Source organism: Schistocerca piceifrons, chromosome 2 (assembly GCF_021461385.2).
Source record: "Schistocerca piceifrons isolate TAMUIC-IGC-003096 chromosome 2, iqSchPice1.1, whole genome shotgun sequence".
NCBI lineage: Eukaryota > Metazoa > Arthropoda > Insecta > Orthoptera > Acrididae > Schistocerca > Schistocerca piceifrons.
Genome location: NC_060139.1, coordinates 715702136 through 715717625, shown reverse-complemented (window position 1 = coordinate 715717625; position 15490 = coordinate 715702136). Strand labels below are relative to the sequence as shown.

General features: G+C 39.2%; 1 protein-coding gene across 1 annotated transcript in view; it reads left to right on the top strand.

The window, feature by feature from the left end:
- Positions 1-15490, top strand: part of LOC124777888 (cubilin-like) — a 1273816-nt gene that overhangs the window by 1243850 nt on the left and 14476 nt on the right. The window contains exon 15 of the mRNA XM_047253433.1: positions 2755-2879. Coding sequence (XP_047109389.1) covers positions 2755-2843 — 89 coding nt within the window. The 3' untranslated portion in view covers positions 2844-2879. The remainder of the gene's footprint in view (positions 1-2754; positions 2880-15490) is intronic.

Below are 15490 nucleotides of genomic sequence, written 5' to 3'. Positions count from 1 at the left end.
CCTATAATGCAGCAATACAGAATGCATAGTCTTTAACTACACATTCTGTGTTTCACTACCTTATAAAATCTGATGTTGGCTTTTAAGATGAAACAGTTTGTTTGTTGAGATAAAGTAAAATAAGATCAAGACTTGGAATTCTAAGATGTATTTGTTACTTTTGTTATTCACTGATCATGTTTAATCTCCATCCTCATTTTATTCTGCAGTTATGCTTTCATTTGCTTTCCACTCTACATGACCCCTTGCCAACATTTATACTCCTTACATTTACATTTACCCTCCATCTTCATGTCATTGCTGCACATTCCAACACCCTTCCCTCCCTTCCCAACAGAAACAAATGAACAAAACACCTTATAAGCTTTATAAAACTCTAAATCTGATTATATATAAATACAAAGATGAGGTGACTTACCGAACAAAAACGCTGGCAGGTCGATAGACACACAAACAAACACAAACATACACACAAAATTCAAGCTTTCGCAACAAATTGTTGCCTCATCAGGAAAGAGGGAAGGAGAGGGGAAGACGAAAGGAAGTGGGTTTTAAAGGAGAGGGTAAGGAGTCATTCCAATCCCGGGAGCGGAAAGACTTACCTTAGGGGGGAAAAAAAGGACAGGTATACACTCGCACACACGCACATATCCATCCACACATACAGACACAACTGATTATTATGATCAGCATGATTGTCAGTGTCCACTTAAAGTTATTAGACATAAATTTCAATTTTGTATCTGTAATCACTTTGTAGCACATTTCCCATGCTGTTAAAATAGATTTTTCACTCATAAAGAAAACTGTGCATATAGTGTACCAAGTTGTACTGATGCTCTCTCTCTCTCTCTCTCTCTCTCTCTCTCCCTCTCTATATTTAACATAAATCAATATAATTTATTTAGAAAAATGAGGTTCAGGGGTCATTTTTACTTAAATTAGGAATGGTACAAAGGTAGTTCTTAGAAATGAGGGGCAATAGTTGAAACTCCAGTTGCAAGAGTTCTGAGAAGTTTGGAAAGTTAGGGAGAGGTACTAGCAGAAGCAAAGCTATGAGGACAAGTCATATATAACACATGTACACCTATACTCCACAAACCACCTTTTGGTGTGTGGTGGAGGGTATTTTGTGTATCAGTCACTTGCCCCTTTGTCTGTTCCAGTTGTGAAAGTCTTGATGGAAGTACAATTGTTGGCAAGCTTCCATGCGAGCTTGAATGTATTTAATTTTACCTTCCTAATCTTTTTGTAACATATATGCAAAGGAGGAAGTAATACATTGGTAGATACTTCAAGGAAAGTATGCTTTCAGAATTTTCACATGAGCCCATGAGCCAAGCCTAGATAGCTGTCATCACTGCCTGCTAAAGCTAATTTCCAGTTTTGGTTTCAATTCAACACACAGTTTTACTCTGCCAGGAAGCTTCATTTCTTAAATAATTTTTCATAACTTCCATTTTATTTCTAGTATGTACATTGCACAACCAAAACGTTCAAGGAACCTATGGGGAATGTTGTGACTGTAGTTATGTTTCAGACAGAGATTTCTTTGTACCCATTGAAAACTAATATGCTAATTATGTGATTGAAATACGAAAAAGAATAGTTATGGCAAAGCAGAAAGGTCAGTTATTATTAAGTAAAGATGTAAGTTCTTGTGTGCACATTACTACAGTTGTAAGTGTACAGTTCATGCATTATATACAAGTAGTTCAGCATTGCACTAACAATTTTGATTATCATAGAACAAAGAAAAAATTTCTTCTTGTTATACACAAAGTTCTCACGTAATACGTGGGTAGTTAATCAAACAGAGAAGAGAATTTGGACTGAAAGGTAATACCTTAGTTCCGTGCATTCTACACTAAATACACATACTACACTATGGCTGTCAACTGTATTTGTAAATTTTGTTTATTTCTTCTCTCAGTTTGTACACTTATTTTACTCTGAAATATTTGCATAGGGAAATTACTGTCTTGTATGTGCATTAAATTCAAATATTACAGCAATGCTACTCAATATGTGAGATAATTCATTTCAGCAGTAATTTTTGTAATTTAAGAACAAGTATGGATTTATTTCAGAATTTATGTTTCTTTTTACACTATATGATACACACCTGTGAGAGTTTAAATGGCTTTTCATTTGGAAATGGATATGTTGTTTTCAGTTATGGTGTGGGCTGCACTTTGAAAGTTGTATATGATCATTACACTTTTCTATCATTATTCTTATACCCACTAAAACGAAGAAAAAGACTTCAAGAAAGCAGTCAGATAGAAAGCACCAATACCCTTTGTGAACATTTGTGGAAATGTGTTGAGTGGCAATGAGATAGTAATGTAAGAATTTATTAGTTTACAGTTTAGAAAAAGCTATTAAAGAATGTAATTCCTTGTTAGATACAGGCTAGAAAAACTAGAAAGTTTAATTTTTCTTATTCATCATTATGTATTATTCTTTCAATGTTCTCATTTTGTGGCTGTTAAAGCACTAGGAGTGTAATTTTTTACATTAAAACTGTAATTATACTGTTCACTAGCAAATTAATACATACACATATTTAAGAAAATGCACACAGGTGCTTGTGTATAGTCTTCTACAAGCACAGTAACATTGGAAACGCAGTGAAGCAGCCACCAATCCCAGGAGAGGAGGCTAAATCGCTGACACGACAGCTCAGCCAACTGACCACTAGACACAAGACTGGCTACCACACATGAGTGTGTCATGCTGTATGTGGTACAGGTGGCGGAAGCCCCCGCAAGGTGGCTGCGGTGCCCCCCCTCGCCCTCGCCCTTGTGATCGCATTCGTCCTCATCCTGAGGCAATCGTGATGTGCTCCATCTCTGCCCTGCTGTGACGTCTCACCAGTGAGTGGCGTGTCCCCACATGCTCGCCAGCATGACCCTGTAGTGCCATGCCTAGCAAGTAGTAATTTACCCCAGTGTTCCAGCTTCTAGCAACCTTACAGTTCTGCAGGACCAGTGCAGCAGAGACAGCACTGTTTAGATATAGGCAGCTGCTTGGATTGTGCATAGACAAGGGTGCCTTTCTGGCAGGCAGAATTTCAATCCGGTTGCAACTGTGACATTTGGGTGGTGACTGGTGTCAAAAATTAAACAGATGCCTTTGTTGACAGAGAATTAGGTAAGTCAAAAACTAAATACAATAACTTTATAGAAAATGCTTTGGCAAAATCTTTCATTACAACAGAGTGGAAATTCTTCCCTCTGTATCACTGCACTGCAATTACACACAGCTACAAAATATCAACTACTTGCCACTTGAAAAAGACTAGGTATTTATCTAGTAAATTTTCCAACAAAAGAAAAATAAAATAATATTATGAAAAAAAAATTTAAGATCGAAACAGCATATTTTTGCAAATTAACTCCTGAGTACTAGCCTACTACTAATGTTTGACATTCATCAATGTATTCTCATCACATTCTGTTCCCAAAAGTTTCCTGGGAATGCCACACGTATTAAGACTGCATATAATTTCAAATCTGTGTTGCTTTTGCTATATACACCTTGTGGAACAGAAAGGAGTATAAATTGTACCACCTTGTATTATTGTAATAGTAACAGCAACACTTTAAGAGGTATAATCTGCTATGTCATTCTCATCTTTCACAAAAACTATTACAAACAGCAAAAAAAATTGAAAATTTCTGTCTGTAGTTGGAAATATAGAACTTTCACAGGCAAAGGAGGAGTTTGTCTTTGCGTTCATACTAAACCTGTACATCAGAAAGGCATAAAATCAGGTTTCCTGGATAGTCAGTATATAGGTTCCTGCATAATTCCCCATTTCAGTCAAAACACACTTTGATAAGATAGAAGCATGTCACACCATACAGCTTTGTGGGAGACTTACTATCATATAAGCGAATTTTGCACAGGATTTGCCTGAAAGGAGGTAACGTTTCAGCACTATGAGAAAATAACAAAAAGGATCATGGCTTTCTCAAGCCAACTATTAAAATTTTATCGAAAACATAAAAGTAAGAAGTGTGGTGCTGAAAACTTTGGGACATCATATACAAATTAACAAGTATGAAGGCAGTTGATACTGTGGATGACCTATTTGCATAGTTGTAACAACAAAATTAATATGGGGCTACAATATTTCTTTTCACATATTTATTCATGGGGGAATCAAACAGCAAGAAATTTGAATATGCACATTGTAAAAGTTCAAATTAAGGTGTGGTTAACAATTAAGAAAACACCTAATATACATCTTTTTTTGTGGATGAATAATAGTACAGTAAGAGCAAGTATAATAAATGACCTTCTCTCCCATATTAGCTACTGTACTTTAAAAAGGTAACTCAAACCGTATGTTGACCTATTGTTATTTACTGAAGACGGTGAATGTTCTCTTCTTTTACAAAGAACAGTAGCATGCACAGGAAAACTGAAGAAAAACAGTCACACTATACCTGTGTCTTGTGCAAACTTTACGAATAACTTTGCCGCGATTAAACAAAGCTGTGAGAAATTGGAACACAGCAACACCAACGTAAAGCTGAGCAAAAGTAACTGTTGGTATCTGATACATCTTGCTTCAATGACACTTAATGGGAAATAATATAGTTTTATTTATTGTTAACGGGGTTCAATGGTTTATGCCAACAGGATGCCATACTATTACTAAGTATGTGCTAAAATAATTTTCTGTGACTTACTGCGGCACTTAAAGTAATCATGTGAAATGAGGGTATTACGCACGAGAATTTTAATTTTTTTTATTTAAGTCTAATTAAAATGCAAATAATACACGCTCTGCGTTTCTGATTATTTAAACAAAATGCAACTAAAAAACGGAATAGTAGCTACCACATACTCTTTTCTGCGTAGTCCAGAGAACATAGTCAGTACATTGAGCTCACTTCCTTTGCTTTGCAGAACTGGCGTTTGATAAAACAGTTGTGAAGATGCAGTTAAGAAAAATCTAACACAAAATAAACAGAATACAGTGTTGAGCCATAATCGAAACTGCGCAGTGGGTCGACAATCATTTGCCATACAATTACGTCACTAGAAGCGGAAGACGATTTTCGGTTCAATAAAAGTAGATACTCTGAGAGCACGTAAAGCTAACAGGGAGTTGTTTCCGAAACAGCGTTTTAACTGTTTTTCGTCATTGCCAATATTTCTATTTCTAGTAGTTTCATTCAGTTCAGAGTATTTATGTGTCGTTAGAATGTAGAGACTGCTACTTAGGACATCAACTTCAAACTCTTTTTAAGTATTTTATCATCTTGGAAATAAATCTTTCTAATTCTTTGGTATTTGGTAAACTGACATTCTTGTCCCTGGTTAACTTTTCTGCAGCAATCGCTGCTTTTGAGTTGAAAAGGTATTGGCTAACCGTTAACATTATTGTTAATTGTCCTGCTGTTGCACTAAAGTAGTCAAGTAAAAAACATTACGCGTCAACCCTAGACACATTTTTAATTCGTAAGAAATTGTTTGCCCATTTCTTTGTTACTAAGGTGCAAAAGAAGCAATAACGATGGTGGACATCTTTTCTTGTTTTGCTATTTATCATTAAAAATTTGAAATATGGTGTAATGGTTTTCTAATAGGAACTGCGTTTTCGAAATGTATTCTACTACAATATGTTGGTATTCTTGATGTACTGTTAACTTCACATCCGTAGAAAGGATTATATCCACCGGTAACTCCCGCTGTTTCTGCTAAAGAGCGTGAAATTCAAGAGAACAAAACATTTGTCTAAGTTTGTGATCCTCAAATATTGTTTTTCAATTACTATTAACATTAAAATTTAATTGCAGTTAGTTCATTCGAAACTCAGAAAACGCCACTAATGTTTTGACAATTTCTGTGTTTGTGAGACATACTTCCCTTAATGTTTTAATGGTTTCTTCAGATACTGTAATCGTCTCGCACACTCTAAACAGTATTGTAAGTATAGGATTTAATTTATGTCCGTATATTGCTGAAACGTAGCAATCTCAAACTTAATTTGCAATGTAGCATGAAATATCTCTAAAAAGCTTAATATTCATTGTTCTCTTCTACATTGATCATCCAGTCGTTACCCTTACAAAAACTTCTTAGTCGTAATTGTTTCTTTTTCCTCTCTGTACTGCCGACAATTGCTTTGCACTATCTTTCTCGATTAAAGATCTATTTCCTCTTACTTCCTCTCAAGCGTACCATCTCTTTCTTTATTTGAAATCAAATGAAAAAGTTTCCATGTACAATAATTTGCAGTCCAATCTTGAGCTAAAGAAACTCATAGGCATTTTAGTAGTACAAGTGAAAAAACAACTAACATCGAAGAAGTTCTGTGTTATTGTGTTATCGTGTTGTCTTCACATATATTCTCATCCATGTCAGCTGTATAAGCACATATAGCGATATGAAGAGTGATTTGAAACAACCATCTTCAAGATGTGTGCAATTTTCTCGAGCCGCTATTTAAAGGCCTTACAGATGTACGTTTTGCAGTACCCTGTCTGATGGAAAGTAATAGCAATGGCAGCTGCAGTGAATTTGCTTTGAATCATACTTCCCTGGAAAAACAGTCCGAATCTGAATAGTTCTACGCTTTATAGACAAGCGTGTTTTGTACTGGTTTCCCTGTTTGAGGGTTGTGGCAGAAACAAACATTAAAACATGGACTAGTGTGGGTTGTTTCTTTATTTTGTGTCTATTGTGTCTCTCGAACCTGCTTTGAAATATAGTCTCCAAATTCAACATGTAGCTTAATTCCATCCAAATCTCTGTGATAATAGGGCTCTGGAACAGAAATAATTTAAAGATTGCTACGAAATCGGCTTCGCTTATCCCGCCCAGCCATGTCAACAAAATAAGTAGTGCAGCTCGAGAAAGAGACGGGCTTTAAAATCGTAAGCTACAGTTTCCTAACTCCAGAGGGTTGCTAAAATAGAATGGGCATTTTACCTGGAAGACAGCTGCACATACTCGGCGTCCTTTGGAAGTTCAGTCTGGTAAGTGCCAGATTAATATTCCAAATGGGTGAAGATCAATGCTCAGTTAGTCCAATGACCATAAGCATCTGCGTGGCACTTAACACGCCTCATGCCACCCAAAACACCTTTGTACAAGGTGATAATTATTGAATTGTATGAAAAAAACGTAAATTAGTTACAAACTACGGAGTATACACGCTTTATTCAACATGTAAGCGTCGCTATGAATATTCAGGTTTAGGGTATGATATGTTCGATTTGCCTGCCATCATTGGGGATTATGTGGCGTAGACGAATAGCGAAATCCTGCATGACCCGCTGAAGTGTCGGAACATCGATGCTGTCGATGACCTTCCGAATGGCTGTTTTCAGCTGAATAATGGTTTTGGTGTTATTGATGCACACCTTGTCAGTAATATAGTTCCACAAAAAGGAGTCGCGTGTGTTCAGATCCGGAGAACATGGCGGCCAATCGAGGCCCATTCCAATGGCCTCTGGGCACCCAGAGCCAGAATATAGACCCCAAACACTCTCGTACTGCGATGGGATCGAGCTCCGTCTTGCATGAAACACCTCTTGTCTAAATCAGGGTCACTTTGGATAATGGGAGTGAAATCATCTTCGAAAACCTTCACGTATCGTCTGGTAGTCGGCGTGCCATCAAGGAATATCATACCGATCATTCTGTGATTGGACATTGCACACTATGCAGTCACCCGTTGAGGGTGAAGAGACTTCTCGATCGCGAAATGCGGATTCTCAGTCCCCCAATGGTCCAGGTTTGCTTATTGACGAACCCCACATTTATGAATGTGGGCTTCGTCTCTAAACCAAACCACCCAGACCATACTAATTCCCATCATGCTCCGCTGCCAACCATGCAGTTTGAAAGTCCTAACGCAAACTGTTCAGAAGTTATGACAATTTTATCTCATATAGTTCAATAATTGTCAACCTGTACATGCTAAAAGACAAAAGACAAATTTCCACATTATCCTATAGACACCCATTAGCACTGACTGCGTGAACTAATTTAGAAAGCACAGAAATAAAAGATCTTTCCTTCACTAGCTACACATTATGGTGTTCAATTCAGTGTCTGTCGTGGCCATTTCTATATTTGATATACCATATCACCATCGATCTGTTCAATACATCTGTAAGCCACCAAATATGAGAGGTGCAAGATGATTTGTGGTTACACCCAAGATGGATATCCTTTTGACCCTCCATTTGTAACTAACATTGTATTTGTATCTCTATGAGGTTATTTATCTTGTTGATTTGTCCAAAAGTACTATAATAGCTTTCCTATTGTCTCCTACTAAACAAATTACATTGACAATGTTGCAGAGAGAACACGACTAGTATATACCACAAATTTGTGATTTGAAATTCTGCGTTAAAGATTCTGATATCTTTCGGTGTATGTGCAGAAAGCGTCCTAAACTGCCTGAATCTTTCTGATTGCATCCTGGGTAGTTTTGATAGTGTCCTCAGCAGGTCGCATATACATAGACATTTTTCAGCTGAAGATGTTCTCCAACACCGTTGTTAAGAGATGGAAGGATTTATTGGTGGCATTTGTCAGGACGTGATGGGTAATTTCATTTCAGCACTAAAACTGAGTCAAACTGATGCCTCGCTTAAAAATTATTTACATTAGCAAGAGGATAAGCTCTGAATTCATCTGAATTATTGGCTCTGGGGATCAACACGCCCACGAATAGTACAAAACCATTACGAACTAAAATTTCACACGTCATATTAAACCACTAAAGCGAAGTAACTGGCAGGCCTACGTTGGTTTTTCTAGATGAAAGACTATAGTGGTTTCATGTCTACACACGATCTGATATCTTGAGAAATATTAGTATCAGTAAGGTACTTAAGAAACTTACTATTTTTAGGTAGAAGTCGACCATCACTTTTAATAACAATCGTGGAAACTCGCCACTCTGAAACTACTTTTTTCCACATAAGCAAATATACATTGTATTCAGTGAGAAAATAAACGAACAAAGTCTACTAGCAGCTGATTTTTATGAAGTAATGAGCGAAATGTGCATTGTTTCGAAGCTAAGATTACCCATTAATATAGCGAATATCTTACCTTCAAGCGCTTCATGCCAAATAAGCTTCATAGATGTGTAGCTGAGTTACGGATAAGTGCAGGTGAGCATTGTGAGGAGTCCGCCGTCACTACTTGCCTGACACTCACCAGCTGAGGGAGTAGCTGCATGTGACCCTCCTGAGACCTCCCAGCATCCTATGCCTCGCATAGTAGTAGCCTGCCACACTTGCATTCTTTCTCATTTCTGGTACCATTGTACATATATCCACAGATATCAAGAAATAAAAGTGAGCGAGTGAAAGGTAGGACATCTTTTTTCAGTTTGTTTTTCGCAACACTCATTTTTTAAAAAACTATTATTCATCATTAAACAATAAATTAGAAATTTAAACAATAATATTAAAATACTTTAACTTAATTTGCCATAAATTTCTTTTTAGATAGTCTGAGGAATACGCACTCATTATTTCAACTGAATTTGCTTTATTTAATAACTAGAAACTGGAAATAGCAAATCTGTTACATAAAATTCTTGGAACTTAAAAAGAAATTATGCACTACTTAACAGAGTTATAAGTAATTTGGACTGAAAAAGTTAATGGAATATTTATTTTGACGTAGAAGAGATATGATGAAATATTTCCATTGTCACTAACGCTCAAGCTACAGTCAAGTAGTGTAAACTAATCTCTTTATCAGTAACATAAATACAGAGAATCTGTTCTCTATAAAATGGCAGAACAATGCTTTTTTATCTCTCTCCTAAATCAAGACATTGCAGATCTATCTCTTCTGCTTCAAAATTAATTCTTTTATTCTTGCAATTTTGCATAAAATATTTGCATATTAATTACCTTCTAATTACTGTAATTGTGTTTTACTACATTTTAAATAAGTTTTTTATTCAAAGGAAAGTTTATTTTAATAATGATTGACGAAAAATTGTAATAAGTTGCGAATAAAAGTGATATACCAAACATAACACACTCTAAGCATATGAAGTCACCTTTTAACCCATCATTAAAACTTACTACAGTCCATCTTACTTGAATACAAATACCATGTCAGCACCAGGCACACCACAGAAGATCAGTCCATCTTGCACTTACAAGTTTCTACTTTTTCTCTTTCAGAGACGACGACATCGTTAACAGTCCTTTACACATAAGATGAAGTAGGATTTCACAATAACACATATACTCATCTTCTCACCTGTGCTCTGAACACACGTAACTGGTCAAGTTACGTGGACATTAATTTGTAATCTTTTGGTGCTCCGGTGTTTGCAGGATTGGCCGACTAGGTCGTTTCCAGGGGACGCCCGATTGCTTGTTGTTCGAGTGGTGAACGCAATCTTCGTGGAGGCTCCTGCAGTGTCCCCCGATCTTTTGGTGATCTTGATCACCGGATCACGGTTTCACGAAAAACGGATCATCAGACACTAAGAACTTAATGGGGAGCCTAATGGTTGCCGCTAGGGAACTTAAATTGCAGGTCGAATAAAATCCAGTTAAAATACTCTGAGGGCAAGCATGTTAAAGAGATATATTTGTTTCGTTTCACTTCTCAACGAATTCATCATACAACCACCTACCTTCCGTTTACTGCATGAACCGTTCTCTTAAACGTAAAATCATATGTATTTCAATTTTTTTTCCTTCTACTTATTCACTTTACTTCTAAAACATAATCCGCCATATTGACGTATAGGTGTACCTTCTCCCAGTATTCAGTTTTGGCTCCGACCATATCTCATCTTAGTAGTGATGTGTCTGTCATTTCCTTAAATCATTGAAGCCGAATATCAGAAAGATTATTAGAACAAGGGCGTAATAAATTCCTTCTTACATACTTATCCGATCGAAATATTGCTTCGTTACGAATTACTTCAGTGTCAATGGGACGTCTGTGTATATTATATCCTTTTTCTTTTAACTCATTGTGGCACAGGTCTTCACATTCTTCATCTTCGTGTCAGCATTGCACATTAATATGGAATGTCTATTTCGTTTTATGCGAACAGTAACGCAGATTGATATCGGAGCATCAATCTGACAAAGGTAAGACTAGAAACAACAAACTACTGCTTAGCTTCAGTAAATTCAAACTACTGTAAGACGATAGAATGCAATCTATCATCACATACGATGTCCACCTGAAGATTGTTGGTCTTCTGTGTCACTTCATGGTCCGAGTACAATAATGAGAAATTATCTTACAGAGTTCGGCGAAGGGTACTTACGGTACCACAACTACTTCTCCCCCTGCCCTGCCCCCTCTTTCCTTGAATCCTTCATGAAAACTGCGCGGGAAGCGATTATGGAAACCGTGTTCATAAGCTCGAATTTTCATGATTTTCCCGTCATGGCCATTTCGTGAGAACTTAATGATGAAAGTAACTTTCGCATGATGTGTCAGTGTGAAGTAACGGCTCGAAGAAACTTGGACCATACTTAGAAAGAACTGCTATAGAATAGGACATAAAAGAAATAGGCTGAGAGACGAGCAGAAATGACTCTTTTATTCAGAGACAATAATTACACTAAAATCACTGCTCTTTATGACGGTCCCCTGTATATTAAAAAAGGCGGAATGCTGTTGATGATGATGTTGGTTTGTGGGGCGCTTACATCGTTGTCATCAGCATCCGAACAGATTCCCAATTTTTCCAGTTACAATGTCGCCATTTCCTGAATGCTGATGAGGACGACACAAACACCCAGTCCCCGACTCGGGTGGGAATTGAACCCGGGACCCCGTGATCCAGACGTAGTAACGCCATCCACTGTTTTTTTCATTTTGTTCGTTTGGTCGTTGCGGACATCACATGACATCCATTCAAGTTCGTTTGTTGATCCTTCCACTCAGTTTTTTATTAGAGAGGCCAACCAGCTCTCTGACTGAACACATTGAACTACCATGCCGGCATCACTGGAATTTCTTGTGCATTGACCGTTCCGAGGGTTGGGTTGGGTTGGTTGGGGGAGAAGACCAAAAAGCGACATCATCGGTCTCATCTGATTAGGGAAAGACGGGGAAGGAAGTCGGCCGTGCCCTTTCAAAGGAACCGTCCCGGCATTTGCCTGAAGCGATTTAGGGAAATCACGGAAAACCCAAATCAGGATGGCCGGACGCGGGATTGAACTGTTGTCCTCCCAAATGCGAGTCAAGTGTGCTAACCACTGCAACGCCTCGCTCGGTGCCGCTAGACCACGAGCTGTTGGGTGGGATTCTGTTCCAATGCTGGCTGCAAGACTGGCAAGGAGTTCTTGTAGTGGGGCGTTCCATTCCTCCACCAGCGCGGCTGACGACTGCTGGATGTTCGTTGATGCATGTGGACGTGCTGTCACACTTCTCCCCAAAGCACTCTACATGTGGTCGGTGCGATTACGGATTACGTCAGGTGAATGGGCAGGCGAGTCCATTCACTGAATATTTTCTAGTTCCAAAAGCTGTTGCACCTACGCCGTTCGAAACGGTCGCCCATTGTCAGCCATAAAAATGAACTCAGGGCGGAGAAAGACGCACAAGAACGTGTCACAATAACGTTGATAAGTGAGTGTGCCATGGTCACAGATTTGGTCAGTACTTCACGCAACATTTATGCCACGCTAAAACATAACACACGAAAGAATCTGAAGCCATTTTGACTATTTTTCGACAATGACTGTCTCAGGAAATATGTAAAGGTTTTTTTTAAATTACCGCTACCAGTCACAAACTTTGTCAGCTATTTATTACTTATTTATTTAGTGACATGTTTCGAGATAATCTTCATCTTCAGGCTAAATGGCGTTACAAAAACAACTTTAAAATAAGGCCATACTGATGTTACATAGTCTTTTCGTAAATGCTGTGGTCATCCTGTGGAAGAAGAGAAAACTTAGCAAGGGGTGCTGTCACTTTGGAAGCTGGACTGATATTTGCACGAAAATGTTTTGTAACAGTCACTTTTTTTTCTGGCGTGGCAGTCTTGTAGCGATGCGCTGGGGTGCCTCCATTTCCGTGCCTCTCCTGGTGACTGTTCACAAATTGTCACTAACATAGTAACTTGGAAACACGTTCACTAACAGTTCTGTAGTGCAGTGGACAAGGTGGCGGTCGAAATATAGCTTGTTTCGATTTGACTATCGATTTGTCGATGTATGTGGTGTCAGATGTTTGCCTGTCTTCTGCACGTCTTGTTATCGTATTACAGATGAAGGTTGACGAAATGCGTCACAAATTAAGCACCTGTTACAATCTTATGTAACATATCACGATATAAACTATTTATTTTACATATTTCTAAGCTATTTCTGAGGTTAGAGTCAAACGACTGTGTCACTAACGTAGCAGTCACTTGGAAACACGATCACAAACAATTCTATAGTGCAGTGGACAAGATGGCGGTCGAAATATGGCTGATTACGATTTGATTATCGATCTGTCGATGTATGTGGTGTCAGATGTTTACATGTCTTCTGCACGTCCTGTTATCGTATTACATCTGAAATACGATAACAAGACGTGCAGAACTATTTGTGATAGTGTTTACAAGTTACTGCTATGTTAGTGACAAATTGTGAACAGTCACCAGGAGAGGCACGAAAATGGAGGCACCCCAGCACATCACTACGAGACTCCCATGCCAGAAGAAAAAAGTGAGTGACCGTTACAAAACATTTTCGTACAAACATCAGTCCAGCTTCCAAGGTGACAGCACCCCTTACTAAGTTTTCTCTTCTTCCACAGAATGACCAAAGCATTTACAAAAAGACTATGTAACATCAGTATGGCTTTATTTTAAAGTTGTTTTTATAATGCCATTTAGCCTCAAGATGAGGTTTACCTCGGAACATGTCGCTAAATAAATAAGTAATACAATAGTTGACAAAGTTTCTGACTGGTAGTGGTAATTTAAAAAAACGTTTACATATAGCATCTGGATCACCAAATGCACATGTTAGTCAATGATCCTGGGTGCATTATGTGGTGAGAGGTGGAAACACGTAATGCACCCAGGAACATTGACTAACATGATCGTTTTGGTGATCCAAATGTTATGTTGTGGGGAGGCATAATGTTGTGTGGGCGTCCTGACCTCCAAATCTTTGAACACAGTGCACTCAATGGGCAACGTTGTTGTGACACGTCCTCCTTCGCCGTGGGCGTCTTTTCAGGACTGCATTCGATCCCTAACTTCGTTTTCATGGATTACAATGCACGAACGCACCGAACAGCGCAGTTGCAGAGGCTCTTAGAACAAGATAATATTCGGCGAATGGACTGGCCTTCCTGTTCCGCCGACTTAAATCCCATCGAGCACATGTGGGATGCGTCGGAAAGACGTATTGAGACACGTCACTTACACAAACGACTATCCAGCAGTCGTCATTTGCGGCGTTGGAGAAATGGAAAGCCGTACCTCGAGAACTACTTACCAACCTTGTGGCCAGCATGGGAGAACGTTGCAGAGCATGCATTGCTTCCATGGTGATCACGCACCCTATCAAGGACCACGTCCCTCCTTTTGTGATGTCGAGGGGACCATCGTAATTATTGTCTTTGCATAAAATTTTTTAATCTGTTCGTCTCACTACGGACTACCACAGTCCACTTCACGACTCCGCCATCCCACACTGAACCACTGTTTCAGGGTTATCGTGCGGTTCGGCCCCCTGTGCCGCCCCCCTCCCTCCAACCTCCCCCCTCCCCCCTCCACCCCCGGGGAACGTCTCACACAAGACGAGTGTAACCCCTATGTTTGTGTGGTAGAGTGATGGTGGAGAACTTGTTTGCACAGCAATCGCCAACATAGTTTAGCTGTGGTGGAATAACGGGAACAAGCCTGCATTCGCCGAGGCAGATGGAAAACCTCCTAAAAACCATCCACGGACTGGCCGGCTCACCGGACCTCGACACAAGTCCGCCGGGCGGATTCGTGCCGGGGACCAGGCGCTCCTTCTCAATCCGGAAAGCCGTGCGTTAGACCGCACGGCTAACCGGCGGGCTTCTGTACTATACTGTAATGTTTCGCGTCAGTGTAACGTCATGGGAAAGCAACTTTTGTGTGTAAGTTTTACATACCAGTGTATGTAGGAAAAAGCAACATGTTGATTGTCTCATCTTGAAACATACGCTCTCCGTGTTGCTTAACACCTCTCCTGTACCATCCAAATCAAATGTTCAAATGTGTGTGGATTTCTAAGGGACCAAACTGCTGAGGTCATCGGTCCCTAGACGTACATACTACTTAAACTAACTTATGCTAATAACAGCACACACACACACCGATGCCCGAGGCAGTACTCGACTCGAACCTCCGGCGGGAGAGGCCGCGCAATCCGTGACATGGCGCCTCAAACCGCGCAGCCACTCGGTGCGGCGATGAGCATCCCCCTGATAATATCGTGCTTACTAAACGAATCAGCTCTTCTTCTTTGGCTGTACTTTG